Genomic DNA, 23399 nt, shown 5'->3' on the forward strand with positions numbered 1-23399 from the left:
GACCTATGACCTTTTGAGAGCCAGACTCTTGTCACCATTCATAAAATAAAACCTACATATTTTTTTTTTTCATATTTTCTCCAAAAACTTTTGGATCAAGATCTGTAGCAAATAAGGTCTATTTTTTCCTAAATTATTAAAAAAATTCTAGAAAATTACATAAAAATATGCTAAATTTTGGCGGTTAAAAAAATAATGGCACTCGGAGGGTATAGACATTGATGTGCCCTGTATCAAAAATACATGCAGACTGTCGAGTTGAAAGAAATGGTCATGGATAAAGACAGTAGAGGCAAAAAGTTAAACTATGAACAGTTGAAGTTTAAATAATACTTCAGAGACTCGCTGTAATAAAGTGAAAATGTTTTGTATTCAACTTTTCAATTTTGATTTAACTTTAAAGTTTTTAAACCTTTCAACAGTGCACAACTACAGCAATAATATTATTAGATAGTTTTTTTGAAATATCAACAAATTTTATATTATACCCGTTTGACAAGATGCTTTTTAAAAATTTCATCTAAAACATTATTAATGGCATTATACAGTGTATTTTTTCTCATTTAAAAAATTTGAGAATGGGAATTGACAGATATACTATGCAGTAATTCTTATAAACTCACAGTATTCAGAAAATTGAAAACAAATAAATCTTCCACAAAATAAATCAACAGTACTACAATCAGATCTATAAGGGAACGGGCTGGGGTTGGGGCCATTTTCCAAATATCAACACTTTATCAAAAGACTTTCACAAAGCAATAACCACTAGCGTTATATTTTGATACAATAAAAATATGTATTTTGAACAGAATTTAAATTTAATATGAAAAAAAATCCAGACAAAGGTATTTGTATTGGTACACAAAAGCTCGAATGAATAATTAATCCAACAATTTCAAACTGTGATATATTTTAAGAAATATAAAATTTTTATACTTTTTATACACTTATATAAAAGTTACATACTCCTATCAATGTAAAAGTATTAAATCAATGTATGGCTTTGTGAGTTTTAAAAGCATCACTACAATTTTATAGTCTCAAACAAAATCTCAATTTTACTGTCACTTCAGTTTAAATGATTTAACTTTTTTTTTACTTTAGAAATGCTGAGGTTTATAGTTATTTGGAAAAGGTCAACTAAAACAACTTAATTTGGTGTTATTTCTGTTAAAGTCTTAACTTGTTTTAGTACAAGCGCTGCTCTCTAGTTACCGGTACATGATGTTGGGCGAGGTGCTCATTCCTAGGGTACTTATTAAGGTGTGACAAAGGATGCATGTCATAGAGAGATAAAAGTATCTTAAAATTGCATTTCCACTTTGTAATTATGTGAAATATCAAGCTAAAAACATGTATTGTGTTCAAATTATGATTTTTATCAACAAAAATATGATGCAATTTTCATAACCATGTATGGTGCGAAGAACAACTTATGTGATGTGAAGAACAACTGATGTGATGTGAAGAACAACTGATGTGATGTGAAGAACAACTTATGTGATGTGAAGAACAACTTATTTAATGCAAACTAGCATACTTTTCAATGTGTAGAATTTGTATTTTCAAATTTATATTGAACTTATTCTGCCTGATGGATACACAGACCATAAGGAATGACCATCTCAAAACATAAAAAAAATGATTTGAGGAAAGAGAACCGATTATCATTTACCGGTACATCAGAAGCGCCACCACATTCAAGATGGCTAGAACATCCAGTCTACAATCCATGAATACCTAAGGACTGTAAACATGATGATCCCTAACCATTTTACTTGCAGATTTGAATATTTCTAGAAATGCGATTCGTCACCACCTACTATGACATAATAGCAATTTAACATTGCTGAGGTGAGCAGCAACCATGCAAATGTGACAAGAGTATCAATGCGTTCACATTTCAGTGGGCGGGCAGATTAATTTTACTTTGCTACTACCACAGGGTTAGGTTATCACTAGCATCGGTGGGACAGGGTTAATCCCACTATGACGCAATAAACTTCCAGCCAAGTAAATTTCCAATTAGTAACTCAAATATTTATTGATGGTATATTGCTGTAAAACATGATTCTACCAGGCAGTTCTTGTCACAGAACAAAGTGCATAATGCAGCTTCCTGAAGTAGCAGTGCTAATTTCATACAGAAGTCTAGTCATGAACAGTGTATAATTGTTCACAAACTTTTCAATTTGTGGCACGAAATAGATAAACCATGATGGCAGCTTGCTCACACCACTCACACTAATGCACTCGCTTCTTTGCTACACCAATATCTGAACGTTAAATTTCATTTTAAGATTAATGTGGCTAGCTAGCTAAGGAAATATTTGATAATTGACGTTTTGCTGCTATAGTGTTGAGCCCGGATCTGTCGGCCATTTTGAATTGAAAAAATTGGTGAAACTACACGTAACCAAGGTTACCTCAATTTTTTTTTTCAAATAGCCATAAAGAATAACAAAAATTCAGCCTCAGTTGTTTTTTCTTGTTACCGCATACCTTTAAAGACAAGCACGTACTTGTTGTTCGTCCTAGTAGAGAAAGGTTTTTGCCTATAGGTTCTAATTCTGAGAGCACGATTTATGTGAATTTCTTTTGTTCATGTGAAACAATTTTTATCTTTGCAATATTAAACTTTTACTGAAATCTTCGTATATTTAACCTGTAACAGATTTTATAATAGATTTATTTATTATTAGCAAGCTTCAGATATCTAGAATATCTTATACAGTTTTGTGAATTTCATTAATCATAGACCCTTAATGAACATATCGGTAATTAAGTGCATCAGCTGCGGTCAAATCAATTCAAAGAATGTCTTGCATCAATATCAGTCCACAGGTTGTGAATTACACACGCTTATACAAATACCGGTACAATTCTTGATGCAACATCACAGGTATTTTTTTATAATAGAATTTCCATTCAAAATACAAATGCATTTATATTATTGTACTACATTGGTTTAGTATATTAAATGTACATGGAGCTAAAAATACAAAAAAAGAACATTTTTGAACACGTGGCAATTTGCAACACAGAGGGATGACAAGGATCTTCACGTAAAAATTGCCTTGATGGCATCTCCATAGCGATGCACTTCACTTAGATAATAAACAAGAAAACTTCTCAGTCTACAATGACAAGGGGACAGACTACAGTTTTTAAAAGCCAACATTTAGAAACAGATTTTTTGTTCATGCAAGACTATTGCGCTGGTAAATGCATTTTTCAAGGATGCTTTCTGGTACAAAAAGTTTGCTGACAGCTTTTTCATTCACCACAGTGCTTTAACTATGAAACAGCTCTATGCAGTTGTTAATTCTATTGTTTTTATAGAAGTACAAGGGTGGTCTGAAAATACAGACAAATGAATGGACAATCCATGACACCAAGGGGGACTATAAAAAAGATGCAAGGGGACTGTCATTATGACAATTATTGTTCATTTATCTTTTTTTATATTTTGTATTTTTCTTAGAGAACTGTAATTTTAAGGATACTAAATAATAAAAATTAAAAAAATAAATAATTGTGAGCTAATGACTGCACTATTCATAATTAAAGACTTCATACATTTTCGAAGGGTTGAGTAGTAGAAAATTATGATGTAGACTCGCACCATTATAGGAAATGACACATCAGTGAGAAGACAAGATGGAGATGTATTTTGCTCAGTGCCCCCAGTAAATTCATCTTAAACTGCAAGGTTTGCTTGACAATACTGGATTTCAATTGATGACCCCCTGTGGAAGCAACCACATGGCCACCTTTTTTGCACTTGCAAGTGATTTAATATACAACATTGGTAAATAGTGTATATGCTATGCATTCGCTGTACACATTTCCCATGTTACAAATTGGCACTAATGACACAAAAAATATTTTATTAAAAATAAAAATTCAGAGAAAAAGATTGATAGTTACAGCTATTGTCGCTTTAATATACACAAAAGAACACTAGAGGGCAGTATTCATACCCAAGTTACAGTACTGGTATTTCAAAAGCACCAGACGGGCACATCGATAATAATAGACATACACATGACAGACAAATAATAAATCATTATTTTTAGATTTCTACATACCGCAATGAAACAGATATTTTTAATATACTGGTATTACTCATTTACAAAGTAATATAATATTCAATATAATTATGTACTTCAATGGCATTATTTACCAGTACAGTATTCTACCTCTACAAAATTCACTGTCTATCATACATATTCTTCAAGACACTGTAACTCTCAGAGTATCTTGCTTGGTTAGCTTGAGACGCATCTTTCCACCTGGTGAAACAAATACAAACACATTTACAGTGGAGTGAATTGGGATCTTAAACTTCTCAGGAAGGCAGTAAGAGGAGATCTTCCACAAAAATAGTAATAACATATTGGTTTGTAAAACTCCAATAAACATCACCAATACATAATACAATCTGTACATGTGTTTCATGCATTCTGACAATATATTTTTTCCCCAATGTTTTTCTTATCTTCTTTTCTGTAAATTACTAAATAATTTGATGTTTCGTTTTGTTTGTGAAGAATATGTTAAACTCAGTTAACAACCGTGAATCATACTACAGATAACCACAGTCAATCCATACCAGCTAGTTGTCTGCTAGTTGATTATGGTGAGTCCGGTACTAGTATTGGTAATTGCATTTTGTGAAGAGTGATAGCATTTTTAGCACATCTATATATTTGCTTTCTCCAAAATTTGGTCCAAATTCTAATCACATTACAAAAAATACTATTCCAAATCGGGTCTAAGATATTCTGCCAATAAAAAGTGAAATACAAGTACAATAGTACAAATCATATACTACTAATATTATGGGTAATCATTTTGTAGCAGAGTAATGTAAAGACAGAAGTTCATTCAAAAAAGAAACATGCAAAATAATGTTATAATGAAACGCAAACTTGATGGCATGAAAGCAAAAGGAAGCCATCTTATTATGATCTGATGTAGGTATAGTCTGGTTGATTTTACAGTCACTGATTTACAGTGAACATGCTTCATACTACACATGACCAACTAAATCGGTTCTGAAATGCAGGATCAGCTGGCCGATTCTAGAAATACACACCAGTAATCAATTCCCCAAAGCATTTCACGCTGAGTGACCACTATGTATGATTTTTCAGAAATTCAACACCTCAAATTTATGCAAAATATTCTGTAACAGGGAGAACACCCAAGAAAACCACATTCAAATTGATTGACAAGTCCAGTCAGATAGGAGCAGCCTGAAAGCGATTTGTAAAAAAAGTAGTTGGTCAGACATATTTTGAAGCGCATATAGCAGTGACTCTAAACAGATGATCATGATTTTAAAGCAGCTAAAGCCTCTACATCTACATTAGACTTGGGAGGAGGTTACTCACTTGTGACGAATCGTTTTCCATCTGTCGAGGTGATTGCTGAGTAATGTCTCTACTGAAGGTGCTTGTACTCCATCCTGGAAGATAGTTAAAATAAACTCTGACTGACTGATGTGATGTTTTATGAACATAGCCCATACAACTACGGTACACAAACTTTGACTACTGTAAAATACTTTATTTTAGCTGGAATTAATTTTCGCTGCAAAGACTTTTTGTGTGTTTTGTATGGAATTTATTTTCACCGATTTTTGACAAGTTGAATTCAGGGTTCTGCCCAGCTTGATTTGAGTGCCGGAATTTAATTGTTTTCTTTTCCGATAGAACGCTGGTAAATCACATTAATAGTGAGAAATTAGTATTCCTTGTATCGCTGACTGAATATAGCTTATGAATTTATTTTTATAAACGAGTCATGAAGCCAAAAACATCAATCACGGTTACTACACTCGAGTGCAAGTGCAGATTAAACGAACGACAGCTTGACACATCGCTGCCGGTGAAGTGAGCAAGTTATTGTTCAACTCGGCAAATCCTACAAACAATTAAACTTGCAATGGTAATCCTTCCTTCGGTTTATTTATCATTGTCCTCCCTCCCCTTATCTTGATGTACGACTTATTCCGATCTGGTTCGTTTGTTAAAACTAACAGAATGTCAATCGGAGGTTAAAACAAAAACACATTATTAGGCTGATGTCACACGTGTACGTTGATTTTGAACAGCGGTATCTTCTTTCAAGTTTTGTTGTGTGTTAATTTTTTGCATTGTGTTGTGTGTTAAAAACAACAAGGACAATAGATTGATGGTCCAGTGGCCGACAACAATAGAATAGAATAGAATAGAATAGTGCTGGTCGCCAATTTTTTGTCCTGGTCGGAGATTCCGAGTGCCGGTCGCTAGAGACCGGCGCCGACCAGCGTGGGCAGATCCCTGGTAAAATACTTTATTTTAGCTGAAATTAATTTTTGCTGAAAAGACTTTTTAGGTGTTTTGTATGGAATTTATTTTCACCGATTTTTGACAAGTTGAATGTAAAATATAGGAAAAAAAAGTATATTCGCTGGATTTTATTTTTACTGAACCTTCAGCAAAAATAGCGAAAATTAATTCCAAGCGAAAAGTATTTTATAGGAACTTTAAACTTTAACCACGACAACAAATGTCTAACTAATAACTCAAGCAATTCAATAGTAAAATCAACAAAAATCTGATCAACATACGTACAGTATAGTATTGATGGGATTTGCAATAAAATCCAAAAGAAATTCTAAATTCGTCCCTTTGTTCCAGAATAAGGGCCAACACCAGGGTTCATACTTACCGAATTCATTTTAAATTCTTCGTCAGGTTGTGGTACTGGTGAAGGTACACGGATATCTTTATCTTCTACTGATTTATGTGGAGATGGTAAATGGTATACCGATTTGGCTTCATCATCACTCTGCTGAAATCAAACATTTATCACCTCATGAAGCTCAACAGGTAGTTATTTTATCACACGATACACCAGTAATCTGGTGGGCACTGCAAAGGGGTGTGGGAGAGTGGGAGACCATGATATGAAATACCCCTATTCAAAAGTGAAGTAATTCATATGGTACCTATCATAATATAATAGACTAAGCAAAAACAACTGTATAAATACACACTGTTTAAATAACCCACATTACTACTCCAGACCAATGGGCCACACTGAATCCATCATCTAAATGACATACAAAATTGCAACCAAAATATTTGTAATTTAAGTTGGAGTTCATTGTTTTACAGTAAAATTGCGTCCATTTACAGAAAAAAGTTTAAACATAAACAATATGTAATATGAATATTCATTTATTTTTACTTACATCATCGGCTGGTAAATTATCCGGTGATGATTCCCCCTTGTGAGGTAGTCTGGTTTGTGGCTGATTGTGCATCCATTCTCGACATATAGGGTATAGTGATGTAGAGCTGTCAAACTGAGCTAAATCAACACTGCGGTCAAATAATTTCATTATGTAAGTATCTAGGAATAAAAAAAGTACAGGAAATAAAAAGTGTTATTACCAGTAGGTTCTAAACTAAGCAATGTAGAAAAATTACTCATTACCTAAGTAGAGAGGATGACAGCTGAAATGCATGCTAACAGCGTTCTCCCCAAGACTTTTAACCATGGTACCCGATAGTTTTAATACATGCTTCGTCAGTGAAATAGCAGGCTTGAACTGTCATGTCAAGAGAACACTGTCATTTTTTTCTTTTGCAACAAAATCAATAGGTAACTTATAGTATTAATCTGATTGGACATTTAGCTCTGTCACACACAAGCCATCATTACCATGTATAGCCTTGCACAAGATCAAATGTGATAAGGCTAATCTACGTTTGATGTGTTACACGTCTAGAGAAATTAGCGTTACTATGAGATTAATTCTCATACATGTATTTTTGAACACCAGCGTAAATGTATGTATGTATTTTTCAGAAATTAACACCTGAAATGCAAAAGAACAGGGAGAACACCAAAGATAATCACTAATGTATGACACTCAACTGACTATTGAGAATAAAACGCAAACTGAAAAGCAACTTTTTTTTTTTTTTTAAATATTTTTGTGCCAGGCGACAGTTCTGGACATTGAATGTCACCGTTGTCTCTCCTGACTTTTTTTTGTATAAGTGCTGTGCTGACACATAAGCAACTTACGCTGTAATTGAGTAGTCTCAACGGCGGACTTGTCATAGTCCATTCCCAGACCATCTTTCTTTTTTCTCTTTCGTGGATTTTTGCCGGATTTTTTGCTCGGACTAGCACTATTAGATCCTGGTAAATCCCTGTATGTATCAAGAATAAGCAGATTTAGAAAGTAGAATGATTTGTAGTTACAATAAACTTCTTCCCAGGTGGGGGAACATAATGCTGAACTGAACACTATTTCAATTTTAATGTATATCGATTGCCCTCTGCTACATTCACTGTGACGTAGGTCACAGGTCATTACCGCATTAGATTTTTATACATGATGTATGGGTACGATAAAGCGCAATGATTCTGCACGACTAAATACTAGTACCCGGTATTGCGTTTGAAAGTCTTTCTAAAGAACACAAGACTCAGTGAAGTAAAATTATTTTTATTTTAACTGACTCGTGTGTTTATGCAATCTCAGTATGAGGTGTTGTAATTTTATATTTCACACAATGTTCTTGCATTTTTCGTTTACCGATCACGCTTGTTCGTTGCTATCTTGGACAAATTGGCTACCCTGAGTGGCATATTATTTTAGTAGTGGTTGACACCATTACAAAAGCACAATAAAATATTATTATTGAATGCAACAATAAACAAAGCTGAGTACAGTTGTATAATAAGCTCAGTTTTCTGTAACTCAAAATCTCATAATGCAGTTGTCATGGTTACTTACTTGCTGCCAGACTGCTCTGGGGAGCCTTTGGCACCTTCCTCTTCAGATATATTACCACTTGTATGTAAAGTGAAATACAAAACAATTAGAACTCCATATATAGGCAAGCTGCACATAGGGGGGTGGGAGGGTCGGGGTCAGTTCTGACATATTTTTTATTGCCCAAATGTTATTCTACCTGAGATAAATCAGTACCAGTATTTTCTTTATCAGCAGCACATGTTCTTACTTAAAGGGTGTATCTGTAGTCAAAATAAATCATTAAATATCTAGCATTGAAAACAATAGAATTTATCACTCAATACAAAGCTATATCATCATTCAGCAACATTTTTTTAAATTTTGCCTTATATAGGGGTGAACTACGTCACCAGCACAGCATGTTCCAGGTTATTGATGTTACATTCATACACTTTCCTCGTTAATTTGGACACAGCTATAGCGTATGTTAGAAATAGAGTCCAGTCACTGAAGGCAAATGTTTCAACAGCTTTTTTCGTTTCGTTTACATTTGTGGATGTTATCTCTCATTTAAATTATTAATAAAAACTGAGAAAAGATGTATAATAATAAGGTTATCACAAGAATACCGGTACTACTAAGTATGCACTTAGGCAGTACAGGATAGCAACTTCTGCTACTAATCAATCGATATCATACATGCATTTTTTGTGGTATTTTTCATGATTACCTCTCATATTACAATCCAATAATCAATATACAATGAATGCAATGTTTAATTTATGTGCAATTCTAATAGAGCAAATGCAGTATAGGGTGTTGTCACACGATTGATGTAACCATGGGAGAGGTACACCCCACCCTCACGAATATAATTCCCACTTACATGTGGTCACCACTAACAAAGAAAACGATCTAATATTTCGAATATTGTGCAAGGATGTACATATAAAGTATGCATCATTGCAGTACGACTGACAAGTACTGACAAATACAAAGCCACATGAATTGACCATTTGCTCAATCAACGTCGTGATCATTTTATTCCTATAAACAAAGCCTAGGACTAGAGGTTGAATATAGTATGAATAATAAACAGTGGGATTTATTCACAATGCATCGGCCACATTGGTGATATTATATTCTATACAGGAAATTTGTATTTCACAATAAAAAATAGGAGGAAGACAGTCCAAGGACAATAATTATGACATACTGTAGTGTAAGACCAGGGGCATCAGAGTGTGCAAAATTTACATTCAGTCATCAGCTAAGTGTTAGAATAAGGCGAAAAAGGACTAAATGTATGTGTTGCCCTCTCTTAGACACTCTGGGCCAATACATGTACCCGGTAAGTGAAACTTGCGGAGATACAGAGACAGATGTACAGATAACAACAAAGCAGATGACAAAGTAACACAATAATATTTAAAATCCATTCAATATTTGAAAAATACATATTGATACATACACGTCATCTGCCTTGTCAACTAAAGTCTGCAGCACGCCTCCAAGCTTTATTCTTGCTTCTTGCACTTCAAACCCATCAATTATTTTCTCTTGTTTCACTCGTACATGCGATGACACTCTTTTACTAGAACTCATTGTGGTCTTTGATTTATTGTTGTCAAGTAATAATATTCTCAAGTAATCAGCGAAAAATACGCGGAACGCTAAAGTTATGCAGCAACATTTAAATTCAATTCTGTCATTGTACAAACGATGGCGATGCTGTTGATGATGAATATCCTCCCAATTACGGAGTTGGCGAATTGCACCACTGTCAATTTACGTCACCTCGGCCCAAGCCTTTGTTGTGTTCTATTTTCAATTATACGGAGAATAATTTGCGGCGAAATTTACGTAACAAATCGTTATATTATTCGAATAATAGTTTGTAGAATATACACCACGTAATGGAGGCTACGTGCAAGTGCAAAATATTTCCACTTACGATACAGAATACACGATTTTCCGCTTGCTTGCTGTGAACAGCGATCTAACCTTACTTCGAAAGAAACGCCATTAGACAGCATAGTGGGCGCAGGTTACAAAACGTGTGTTCTGATTGGTCGTGGACATTAGAAGTCGGGAGCATTATAAAACACGTGTTCTGATTTGTCCCTTAGCTCAGGAACATTAATTCCCAGCACACAATTTCCAAAATGTCGGGTTTCTTCATCAAAAGTCCGTCCTTGGGAAGGAAACCGAAGACTCAAGTCGGAATAAAGAAAAAGGTACGTGTTTCTGATGTGTTTTATATTTTATGTTTCACGTTCTTTTGCAGTAATGAATTGAATCACTGATTAAGTCAATGCGGAAGTGATAACAACATGCAATGGGCAACACGTGTTCAACAATATTACCAAGCGGAAGGTTGTACAACTTTGTAGCATTACATTATTTGTAACCATTTACAATTTATTGCAGAAAGCAGTAAAAGGAGCAGCAGGAGACGTCCCGGCGTTAAAACGGAAAAGGAAACAATTTAAAAATGAAGAAATAGAGAGCGATTCTGAAGCAGAAGGGTAACAACATTTGATAGATTCGAGCTCGTAATTTTAAATACCATTCCAATTTGTTTATACTGAGCATTACATAAAATGTTATGCACTCGAGTTCATGGGAATGTTTATGAGGCTTTCCTGTCAGTTATCACACCCACATAACAGGGAAACCCATGAACAGTTAGGAACTCAAGGCTTTAATACAGTTTTTTCATGCAATTAAATTTAGAATATCTGCTTACATGATATATATATAATGAAGCATGTGATGTTATAGCTGCGGTTCCGTAGCTCTTTGGTGCGACCTACAATCGAATTTCCCCCTAACAATTTCATTTGGACGTCTTTTTTTTAATTTTGTTGTTGTACGTCGAACATAGAGCTACGGGATCTATCACCGTTTAAAAACAGAAATCTGGCATACGTAAATTAAATCGCTTTTGCTTTCGATTACGATGGTGTGACATACCTTTATTGTGAATTGATAGCTGGATGAATAACATACAAGCTTTTGTTTGCAATTTGTGTTTATAAATAAGCAATAATTTGTGATATTTTACAATTACCCCATAAACCAAGCAAATTACAAGAAAACGACAGCCATTGACATCCCACACTCCCTAGCGCAGAATAAATGTAATCTCGTTTGGCGGTCATGTGATACAGTGGTGGAAGAATAAAACTCAATCTTCCCGTTATTCTAATTGTTCAAACAAAGCAATCACATACAGTATTTATAATTGTATGATTTTTGTTTAATAATAGAAACTAGTTGCATAAACGCAATTTATCTACTGATTTCGGTCACGTGGTACAAAATTATAGGTCTCGCGTAATTTGCTATAGGTCTCGCGTAACTCTGTAGTCCAAAATGGCGTCTTTCGTCTTGTTATTTTTCTGCGACTCTGTGTACGGTAAATAAAGTCAATTTTTTATGACCACCGTCATCATTTCACAGCACAAATAGGTTCTGGTCATTGTTTGGAAGTAAATAAACATAGTGAGTACTTTCGAAGGTCTTAAAATGTGATTTTCGTGACGACCAAATTTGGCATGTGGATTTTAACCGGTATTCAGTCGCACAAGGCCCCATAGCCCTATGGGCCGGCCAGAGTCAGTCACGTAAATAATGCGGTTGGCAACATAGGGCTATGATTCCACAGCTAGTGATGTTAGAGGTATTATAGCTTTAGTTTCATACCATTTGATTTTTTGATGCTTTATATTGGTTAGTTACATATAGTACCAACATAGTATATTATGCACTTAGAGATGGAGAATACAGTGTTGAAAAACAGTTGGTTCTGTTTTTCATCAAAACTACATGATTTGAAAAAAAAAACATACAACAAAACAGCACTTTCAAGAATCATGTAAGGAACACTATACAAATACATGGATGTCTAACATGAACAGTACTGATTCAAAACTAAAGACTTTTAAATTGTTAAAAAATACCATCCAACAAGAAACCTATTTACAAAAACTCAATGACAGAAAAGCAATAGGGACACTTTGAACGCAGTGACCTTACTTTGCAATAACGATTGTGCCTATAACCACTATGTATGTTGGGAAATTACGCATAATTCAACATGGCAGCTTGTAGTGATAGAAATAACTACAATCAGAGAACAGCACGTAATCTGGTCAGGCGAGTTGTTTGCCCTCTGCACATGATGCATATATCGATTGGTCAGAGTTTAATAAGGTGTAAACTTGTCAATCATTTTTTGAGTACATCATCCGTTTTGATTGCGCCAGGTCCCTGTAATCATATATGCTAGTGTGTAAGGAAATTCCTGATCAATATTCACAGTGCTGTGCGTAAGGCCTAGGTTAGAGTTTATGGTTTAGCCTGTTCGCTAACAATGTCATTCAGTTTGGCATCAGTATTGGTGAATTCATTTTATATTCTATTTTATTTTTGATATCTATCAATAGTGATAAAGAGACAGCCAAGGCAGAATCGGGATCAGAGTCTGACACCGAAGATGAAACACCACAAGAAAAACGACTTAGATTAACCAAACAGTATTTGGCAGAGTTAGAAGCACAAGGTAACCATGTGTTAGAATACTGCTCATATCTCAATTTAAATGAACATGTAAAATCATAAGACAACTCATTTCACTGGTAAAGTCTGTGGATATCCTCAAATTTGAATGTAGTTTAGACTTTGATGCAAAGTCAGTACATGGTATTTGGTATATAGTATAGAAATATCCAGGGTATGTTGTGTTCTAATGTAACTAATGTATTGACTGCTGCCTGTTATTTCGACCATTGCCTTGCGATGAGGCCAAATACAAAAAAAAATGCCTTTCTGGTAACCCAACCTTGCCTAGATTTTTCAGAGCATCCCTGTGTCTTTTTATGGTCAAACTGGAAAATGGGACTTGTAGGCACGCCTTTAAGCTCTTCTTGAAATTCTTCATTTTTGAACCAAAATGTCAACCTGTACATCAAGATGTCTATTCATATGATCAGTTCAAGACGTAAATTTTTTTTAGAGATAAATAAAATATTACAACCCAAATGTTTGCATTTGTATCATCACGTACTGAGAACATTTGCTGTAATATACAAGTTGATTCAGATATATATTACAGTGTTGTTTGTGATAGTTCTTTTGAGTAGAAAATCATAAAATGATTCAAATTCTCAACATCTACATTTTATTTCAGAAAGAGAGAAGAAAGAATCTGATGAGCTGCTGAATGATGCGATTTCGCATAGATTACATGAAGAAGTGGTATGTCAATCAAATGAGTTTGATGTTTTGACCTTTCAACCCATATCAACTTGTGTCATCCTCCAAAACCTGAATTAATTTCCCCTGACCCAATTTTGTAAGGAAAGTGATTAGTCCACTCACCTATCACAATCTATTTGAAGAAATTTTGACCTTATAAGCACCAAAGTCAACTTCAGAAACCATCCACAAAAAGTTCAATTTATAGTCTGCTTCTTTTCCGCATGAAATGTTGCAGCAATTTCCAATTTTTTGTTTAAAAGCAATTAGTTATGACACATTTATTTGTTTGGTCCAAAATTAAGATTGAATTCAGTAAAAGTTACTGAAAATGTAAAAAAATTTACCTGAATTTACTGTTGGCAGAAAATATGGTGTTCTTCAAAGGTTTGAACCAAGTATTCAGCCATTGCCAGCATGTTTTGCTTACCAAACATTCACTTCTTTTTTTCTCATTTCAGTTGGAACAAGCCGGTAAACTACAAAAGCAGGTAGCGTCTGACTATCAAGAACCATCGCTTGACGACATGCATGTACTCCGTGGTCACCAGTTATCCACAACGTGTCTTGTCATTTCACCTGACAATAAACATGTATTTTCTGCTTCAAAAGATTGTTCGATTATAAAATGTAAGGATACTGAAAAGTTTTATTAAAATATGTTATCTGACATGTTTGATTTTATACCTGTCTAAAACACAGCTTTATAAATTACCCAGAATTCTCTATGATTTGTACCATTGGACATTGATTTCTCTAAAATGTTTTACTGGCTTACCATTTTGAATCCTATTAAATTCCTAAGCTATCTGCTGCATTTGTTTTTTCAAAAAAAGGTGCTAGGGGATTTTCTTTATTATTTATATATAAATTTGGTTTACTATTGGGGAAAAAAAACTCCACTAGCAAAGCAAAACATCAAACTATTGAGCAAATTGTGGAAAAGAAAAGAAACATTAAAAAAAAAGGTGTTTTTCAGATTACATGAAGCATATCCAAAGATGGCTGTGTACTGGTGATATTTCCCAATCAATATATAACCAATACATGTTAGTGAAACCACATGGGATTGTGGGTAATCATTGGTATTGTGTGCTGGTGTTTGCAACAGTCACTTTTAACCACAATTACAACAACTGTCTAATTTGTCATTTCTTGTTTATAGGGAACATAGACAGCAGAAAAAAGGAGCATGTCATACCAGGAGGAAGGAAAGGAACTGAAAACAAACATAAAGGCCACACAGCTCACGTTTTATGTTTAGCAATATCGTCAGATGGAAAATTTCTAGTAAGTTTATAAGTTTTTGAATTGCAGCTATATTCTTACTAAATATAAAACCTATAATGTTTATATGGCCAGTTGTCCAAAAATGCTGCTCAGCCATTTTTTTTCTAGAGAAACTACCAGGGAGATGAGCAATTTTTTTTTCCATGATGAAGATTGGTATAAATTTATATATTTCAAAACAGGCATCTGGATGTAGAAATAAAGTTATCCATATCTGGGATCCTTCCACTTGTGAATTGTTACACACATTTAAAGGACACAGGGATGCCATATCCGTGAGTACTATATACATCATTAATTTCTTTTATTATTCCAATACTTTTTTCAATACTTGTAAAATACTTTATTTTCGCTGAAGAGATGATTCAGTGAAAATAAAATAGACCTTTTTTTCCTATATTTTATATTCAACTTTGATTTGTCACATGGTGTTTTCTGCTTTTTTAATTGAATGCATAAGTGCTATATTGTTCCAACTTTCTGTTGATGTACACACCTGAAATTTGTATACAGCACCGTGTCTTACATAATAGATACCGGTAGTTAAGAACTGTAATTCCACTCTACTGATGTAATCTACCATCATTCTAACCACATTATCACTGATACAGTTAAAAATGTCATTGCGAGAGGGGGAGGGGGTAACTGATGTTTAGCTCATAAAAGATCACTTTAAAAAGCTGAAAAGGACTATCATTTTCAATGACTTGTTTCTTAATATTTATCAGACATTTTTGCAAAAATATTTAAGTAATAATCTCTTTTCTGTTTCTCGCAATCTGTTATGCAGCTTGGCTGGCATTTAGTGGAATAATCATTATTTTTCTTTTCTTTCCTTCCATCTTTCAGGGTTTATCATTTCGTAGGAATTCTCATCAACTGTTCAGTTCATCACATGACAGATCTGTTAAGATATGGGATCTAGATGAGATGGCGTATGTAGAAACGTTGTAAGTTTCACTGTTGTATTCTGGGATACATGTTACTGCAGTTCATATTTGGGCATTACTGTAAAATACTTTATTTTCACTTGGAATTAATTTTCGCTATTTTCGCGATTAAGTGAGAATGAAATCCAGCTAGTATACCTTTTTTCCTATATTTTCCATTCAACTTGTCAAAAATCAGTGAAAATAAATTTTATACAAAACGGCCAAAAAGTCTTTTCAGCTAAAATTAATTCCAGCTAAAATAGTAGTTTACAATATTTCACATTACACACATGCACACACTGGGAGTGTTAGCTTTAAAACCTTGCCAGATTGTTTTTTTGGCACTGTAAAATCTTGATTAGAAACCGCTGCTTCTATTAAAATGGTACAATGTAACAGAGAGGATGCGAGTTCAATTAGAGCATCTACACATATGAGAAATGATGAATTTTTGGTTCTCAATTGTTCAAAAAGAATGGGTGCGACTTATATTAGGGATGTGGCTTCTAATACAGATTTTACAGTACCTTTTTTTAAGAAATCAACATTTCTATATAAACACAATTACTACTGAGTTAGTGCGGTAGAAAACACATGGTTTATTGCCATAGTAGATACAATGCATTTCAATTGTTAAAATTATTTCAATACATTTTAAAAATCACCATTCATAAAAATCGTCATTGTAGACATATAATTCTCCTCCATGCAACTTTGATAATAATAAAATGCACTTCCACAATGCGTTATTTGCTATCACCAATATTCAGAAAATATCAGGATCTGTAGGCGGTACCACGCAGTATTCTGATTTGGTGAATACATTTTATCAGATTAAAATGAAACCATGGCAGGTCAACTTTTTTCCAAGAAATCATGGCAAATCTCTGATTGCCAGTGTTTTTGGTACAACATTTCACAGTATGACTGCCATTAATAGTCTTTGTATTAGACTATGTATATGTCTATTAACAGGTTTGGCCACCAAGACAGCATTACTGGTATCGATAGTTTAACTAGAGAGCGTGCAATAACGTGCGGAGGACGAGATGGTACTATAAGAATCTGGAAAGTCGTAGAGGAGTCGCAACTAGTGTTTCATGGGCATCAGGGTTCGATAGACTGTGTGCAGTTAGTTAATGAGGGACATTTCATATCGGGAGCTGATGATGGGTGAGTGAAATTAGACTGAATCGTCATGAAAACCTTTCGATTGTGACACTATAAAGTAGGAAAACTGTTGAAAATATGTGCAGTGATGCTAGATGCAAGCACTTTGCATACATTTTGACATGTTGACCTTTGTAGAATTAGACTGTTCGGTTAAATCCACTTAATTCTGTAATTTTTCCCGCCAAAATTTTGCTGTCACATTTTGAGCATTTTTTTTATGTATTTTGCTTTTATAAAACGTGATAAAAGGTGACACAAATTTACTCTTGTGCTTGAGGGGTTAAAAATGTCTGCAGCCAAGGGACCAGTAGATCACACATTTCGAATGTGGTTTTCAACAGATGTAAGGAATGCTCTTTCCGAACAGATGCATAATATAAATATCTACAGACTGTAGTGAATTGATTATTTGTGAAATTAACTGATAATTTATATCTGCCTAGTTCTATTGCCTTGTGGAGTGTAATGAAGAAGAAGCCATCTTGTATATTACATAATGCCCATAGTAATAGCACTAATGAAAGAATAGTTGATGAGAACTGGATTACGTCTGTCGGCGCTCTACAAAGTACCGACTTAGTGGCATCAGGTAAATAGAGCTGTTGCATTCATCATCACTGATGAGAGTGCAAATCAGTTTTAGCATGTGCTACAATCTCTAATCAATGTACATTTTTTATTATTGTGAATGTCACTCATTTATTTTATTTTTTTCTAATATAATACAATATAACACATAAATTACATATCTTTCTTTTCTGAATATAAAACATAACAAACATTTTGTCTTCTATAATAATATTGAATATGGCAATGCATGTCTTTATTACCTCCAAAAAAAAATCAATGTACATTGCGGCTAGGGGTAGATCAGCCTGATTTTCTGAATAATGATCGGGTGTAGTCGATGTGCCTGATGGTGTATGCGGTTGTTCCTTCACCGCAAAAATTCAGGGGTAGTCGTATTAGTTTATCCTGGAAACCAACAGACTCTCTTTGAATTTGTTTGTACTTTGATACTTACACATCGTGTGGTGTAAAACGAAATAATTTCAGTGACAGAGTGTGTAACATAAATGGTGAATTCCATGTTTGTGTTTGTTTCAGCAGGATCTAAAGATGGGAACATTCGATTATGGCAGTGCGGTAAAGACTTCAAAACGTTGACACCGCTATTCAAAATACCAATCGTAAGTAACAATTATAGTGATTATCTATGCCCTGTGGCATGCTGATTGCTTATTCACACCAAGTCTGAACGATGTAATGCCCTTTAGTAAAATAATTCAGTTTTAATTGGCGACCACAGTGCTATTAGTCCAGGCAATATGCATTGAAACCTGCCACTAATTGCAACAGAAAGTCCATGGTAAAAGGTCAAAAATCTTCTCCTCATTAGACTTGCATACAGTCTTTTGTTTATTTTTGACTCCCATGTGCGAAGCACATAATGGGAGTCTTTGCAGTTAGTGTGTCTGTATGTGTGTGTGTGTCCGACTGTTCCACTGCTATCTCAAGAACCACTCATTGGCTTTTGATGAAACTTGGTACATAGATGCTCTGAACATATGCGCAAATTTGATTAGTTTTTGGTAAAAATCCGTGCATATTAATTACCTAATTTGCATGATAATTAGCTGATTTTTAGCTGTTCCATGATTGTTCCACTGATATCTAAACAACCACTCATTGGATTTTGATGAAACTTTGTACATACATGCTCTGAACTAATGCTAGGTTTTGATTAGTTTTTGGTAATAATCCATGGATACTAATTACCTAATTTGCATAATGATTAGTCAATTTTCGGTTTTTCCACTGATATCTCAAGTACTAATCATCACATTTCAATGAAACTTGGTACATAGATGTCATATGACACTACACAGACCTGATAGTTTTTATGGTAATATCAGTACATATTAATTACCTAATTTGCATAATTAATTAATTTTCAGCATTTGATATAAGTAGTGAGCATTACATTTCAATGAAACTTGGTACTTCCATACTCGAGGACTATGCAGAGATTGTTTCCGATAAATATTTGTGCATATTAATCACCTAATTTGCATAATGATTAGTCAATTTTCGGTTTTTCCACTGATATCTCAAGTACTAATCATCACATTTCAATGAAACTTGGTACATAGATGTCATATGACACTGCACAGACCTGATAGTTTTTGTGGTAATATCAGTACATATTAATTACCTAATTTGCATAATTAATTAATTTTCAGCTTTTGATATCTAAAGTACTAATCATCACATTTCAATGAATCTAGAATTATGCAGACCCAATTAGTTTCCGGTAAATATGTGTGCATATTAATCACCTAATTTGCATAATTAACTAACTTTCACACTGATATCTCAGGTACTAAATATCACATATCAATGAATGTACAGTAAAACCTGTCAAAACCGACCCCTGGATAAACCGACCTACTGTCAGAACCGACCGATTTATGTAGCCCCGAAATTTCTCCATAGACGCCTATGTTAAAACAACCTGTGAAATCCGACCACTGTTTACTCCGAACACCGACCGCATTGATCGGTCCCAAGTCCAATATTCACACTGAATACATCGACCATCCGACCAGTTGCACCACATCCGCTGTCTAGTAATTCGGTCTGCCCGACCTAAAAAGTGTGCATTGTGTCCAAATTCCGCAAACGTCACAGAAACAATACCAAATCTCACACTACAAGTAACGTCCCGTGTAAAACAATGGCAACTGATTACATTTTTCACACCACACGCCCACGCATCGCGTGGTGTCTGGACAGTATAATGACCCCGGATTAAACAAATGATCGGGGTCATCACCTTCAATTGCGGTGAAGCACACTGCATTATCACTTTTTCAACGCTCAAAAGACATTGAGTTTTCTTCTTTCCATATCGATTCTGATCGACAATTTTGTGCTTTTGAATGTTTCCGTAAAGGGGGCTTCAAGATTGAAATTTATGATGACGAAGAAGCAGACGACAACAAAGAATTCGGAAACCTTATTTAGCAAGTTGCAGACCCGCAAACACAGTGTAGCGTTGTAGAATACCTCCACTTTGATGAACGTATACTGACTGAAGCAATGTATGATGGCGAGTGGGAGCAACAGATTGTTGAGAATTTTATTGCAGACAAAGAAAACCATGAATCTATAGACAACAATGACATAAATTGCAACGACAGTCAAATTATTGACCCCCACAACGACAGTGACTTGACGCATGGCAATGTGCTAGACATGTTGACAAGATTACAGAACAAAGACTCCAGTTACTTGACAGATATCCAAAATTTCATAATTCGAACGGAAAACAAAATCGTTGAAAAAAAAGATGTTCTTTAAAGTAGTCAAAACTTGATGATTTTTTACATCATAATTTGATTCATTGACTCACAGTTGAGGGACTGTGATTGACTTAACAGCAAAATCGACTGTCTGCATAAATTATGATAATTACATGTAGCTCACGTGAACTTACGTAGTGATGTCATCCAAAATGGACGCCTTCAGTTACGATACGCAATACTTACCCGGTCTGTTCGAATAGTTATTTTAATGTTAATTGATGTCATGTACATACCATAATATTTTTGTCTTGTTTGGTAAATTATTTTATTGAAACAATACAATAAATGCACATTGTAAATACATGTAGAATCGCCGGAGGCAAACTCCGATGTCTTTCATTTGTCCCGTGTTTACAGCACATGTAATTGTTGTTTCAATCAAAGTCACGCCCACCCTGAATAAACCGACTCCCTCTGAAAACCGACCATAGATCCCAGTCCCAGTCATGGTCGGTTTTGACAGGTTTTACTGTACATGGATGCTGTAGGACAATAGACAGACCTGGATAATTGTGGGTTAAAATCTGTACATATTAATTACCTAATTTGCTTAATTAACCAATTTTAAGCTTTCACATTGATATCTAAAGTACTAATTATTCCATTTCAATGAAACTTAGTACAAAGATGCTCTAGGACAATGTACAAACCTAATTAGTTTGGGGTAAAAATCTGTTCATATTAATTCCCTAATAAGCATAATAATTCATATTCTTTTGGTTCTAATCACATTTCAATTAAACTTGGAAACATAGATTTTCTGTTACATTGCGCAGACCTCATTAGTTTTACACTCAAATCTGTTCATATTAATTTTCTGATTTGCATAATTAGTTTACAGCTAATTAATTTCGAATTATATTTAATGTGTCTCCAATACTCTCAGCACATGGGAGTTCTTTCTAAGCTTTCTTTGATTTGTTTTTTCAATGAAATAAAATATGGGAGTGTATAAAAGCCGGGTCACCACAAAATAAACAAGAGATTTGTGACCTATGCAAGGGTTTCCTTCCTATTAATATTAATGAGCATGAGATGTTACAAATTTGATAACCCCAAATGGCGGGCAAGCAATCGCTGCCATGTTGACAAAAAACAAGCTTCACTACTGTGTCACCAAGAACTCGGGAGTGCATTTGTATTGCAGGTTGGGTGAAAGATAGAAAAATCAGATAACCGTGGAAAACTGTTCAAAGCTGGCCAGACGACGCTTGCCTGTCGAGAGTTGCCAGTCAGTGATTTGATAGAGCAACACTCGCACAAACATTGCGACTAGAAGTGTATGCATCAATGACCTCTCGGTATTCCCAAAGCGATGTATAGCCTAGTATTCTTGCAATGCCAACATCAAAGAATAATGTGAAATGTATAATCGATCGAGACGAATCTAACTCTAATTTTGATCTTTACTCTGACTGGTGGAATATTAATGACCCTGTCAATCATTGACTTTCCCCTACTTAGATTTTTGTTGTGTTTTAGAAGGATATTCGTAACCTGTTACCATAAAAATATTTTTTGTTGCAATTAGTAACAGGTTAGACACAATTTGTAGCTACTGGACTGTGTATAACAATTGTGCAATGACAATGTACTAGTATATAAAGTTTACAACTAACGCCCTCTAGGGGTTTTATGTTTCAAACTTTTGTTTATGTCAGTGTTTATTTTATAACACATGCAAGTTTTTTAGATATAATCAGTATAACATAATCAGAAAACAACCCCAACAATTTCATCACCATTGTCAATTGTTGTCTTTCACAAATATTCCTGTTTGATATTATGTGCAGTATTAAGTGTGTGTCTTCCAATGTGTTTTTTTTCTTTTCCATTTTCACTTACACGTATGATTTTTTTATCATAATTTTGTAATTATGTTATTCAGTTTATTTGTCAAAAAATAACAAAGTAGTTTTGCTGATGTGATGAGGAAAAACCAACAACTTGACTTGCTGTTTGAGGGCGCTGTTCTATTAAACACAACCAGAATGTGAATCAACGCATTTATTCTTTTCTCTTGTAGATTGGATTTGTGAATGCTCTGAAGTTTTCTAATGACGGTAGTATGCTAGTGGCTGGTGTTGGACAAGAACATAAACTGGGAAGATGGTGGAGAATTAAAGAAGCTAAAAATAGTATTGTTATTATTAAACTTAAAAAGAAAGAACAGGAAACGTAAATTTATTTACAAATGGCATGTCAATGAGTCTTGAGTTCCATGATCTTGGTACAGTCATGTGAACCATACTGACTTTTGTAAGCAGTAAATTATCATCGCTGGACATTGACGATTTTATAATTTAAGGACATTCACACGGTTGAAAGTCACCAAGATTCACCTTCAAAATTTTTACAGACTTTTGGTGAAATAAAGTTGTATTATGTTATGTTTTTGTTTTGTCATCAGATTTGTTCATTTCAGTACTGAAGCAAAAATCTATGAACCGATTTTCTTTACCATTTTATTACCTTATCCATACCATTGTAGATGAAGGTCAAGGTATCTTGCTACAACTACTCAAGATAATCAATAGATTTACTTAAAATTGTCGTCTTGTGGTTACCGTAACAATTTTCATCTGATCTTCAAATTTTGGAATC

The 23399-nt window shown here is 34.4% G+C and overlaps 2 protein-coding genes across 4 annotated transcripts; one reads left to right on the top strand and one right to left on the bottom strand.

Moving 5' to 3' along the window:
* Positions 1 to 3876: 3876 nt before the first annotated feature.
* LOC100376234 (protein lin-37 homolog) lies at positions 3877 to 10554 on the bottom strand. Of its 2 annotated transcripts, none has more exons than XM_002740225.4 (7): positions 10242 to 10554; positions 8810 to 8866; positions 8092 to 8219; positions 7250 to 7410; positions 6724 to 6846; positions 5403 to 5476; positions 3877 to 4298 (listed from the first exon to the last, which is right to left on the bottom strand). In XM_002740225.4, the coding sequence occupies exons 1-7, from the start codon at positions 10373 to 10375 to the stop codon at positions 4217 to 4219; spliced, it is 759 nt and encodes a 252-aa protein (XP_002740271.1). In that variant the 5' UTR covers positions 10376 to 10554; the 3' UTR covers positions 3877 to 4216. The 2 variants fall into 2 exon arrangements, with proteins under 2 accessions (XP_002740271.1, XP_006823494.1); XM_006823431.3 differs by having other exon boundaries at positions 4081 to 4298; positions 6724 to 6843; positions 10242 to 10492.
* Positions 10555 to 10835: 281 nt separating this feature from the next.
* Positions 10836 to 23185, top strand: LOC100376387 (U3 small nucleolar RNA-interacting protein 2-like). Of its 2 annotated transcripts, none has more exons than XM_006823432.3 (12): positions 10836 to 11007; positions 11201 to 11298; positions 13222 to 13337; positions 13965 to 14032; positions 14494 to 14662; positions 15198 to 15322; positions 15505 to 15597; positions 16172 to 16272; positions 17230 to 17427; positions 17871 to 18016; positions 18535 to 18617; positions 22822 to 23185. In XM_006823432.3, exons 1-12 carry the CDS (start codon positions 10936 to 10938, stop codon positions 22975 to 22977), a joined length of 1425 nt encoding a protein of 474 aa, XP_006823495.1. In that variant the 5' UTR covers positions 10836 to 10935; the 3' UTR covers positions 22978 to 23185. The 2 variants fall into 2 exon arrangements, with proteins under 2 accessions (XP_006823495.1, XP_085352997.1); XM_085496871.1 differs by having other exon boundaries at positions 18538 to 18617.
* The last annotated feature ends 214 nt before the right edge of the window (positions 23186 to 23399 follow it).

Source organism: Saccoglossus kowalevskii, chromosome 3 (assembly GCF_978046115.1).
Source record: "Saccoglossus kowalevskii chromosome 3, keSacKowa6.1, whole genome shotgun sequence".
NCBI classification, from domain to species: Eukaryota; Metazoa; Hemichordata; class Enteropneusta; family Harrimaniidae; genus Saccoglossus; species Saccoglossus kowalevskii.

Excerpts from the sequence above, each read along its gene's own strand:
- LOC100376234 (XM_002740225.4), bottom strand. The coding sequence starts at position 10,375 with ATGAGTTCTAGTAAAAGAGTGTCATCGCATGTACGAGTGAAACAAGAG. Across the intron at positions 6,847-7,249 it reads ATAATTTACCAGCCGATGAT|CAGAGTGATGATGAAGCCAA; the intron begins GTAAGTAAAAAT and ends GTTTGATTTCAG. Across the intron at positions 4,299-5,402 it reads TGGAAAACGATTCGTCACAA|GTGGAAAGATGCGTCTCAAG; the intron begins GTGAGTAACCTC and ends TTGTTTCACCAG.
- LOC100376387 (XM_006823432.3), top strand. The coding sequence starts at position 10,936 with ATGTCGGGTTTCTTCATCAAAAGTCCGTCCTTGGGAAGGAAACCGAAG. Across the intron at positions 14,033-14,493 it reads ATAGATTACATGAAGAAGTG|TTGGAACAAGCCGGTAAACT; the intron begins GTATGTCAATCA and ends TTCTCATTTCAG. Across the intron at positions 16,273-17,229 it reads ATGGCGTATGTAGAAACGTT|GTTTGGCCACCAAGACAGCA; the intron begins GTAAGTTTCACT and ends GTCTATTAACAG.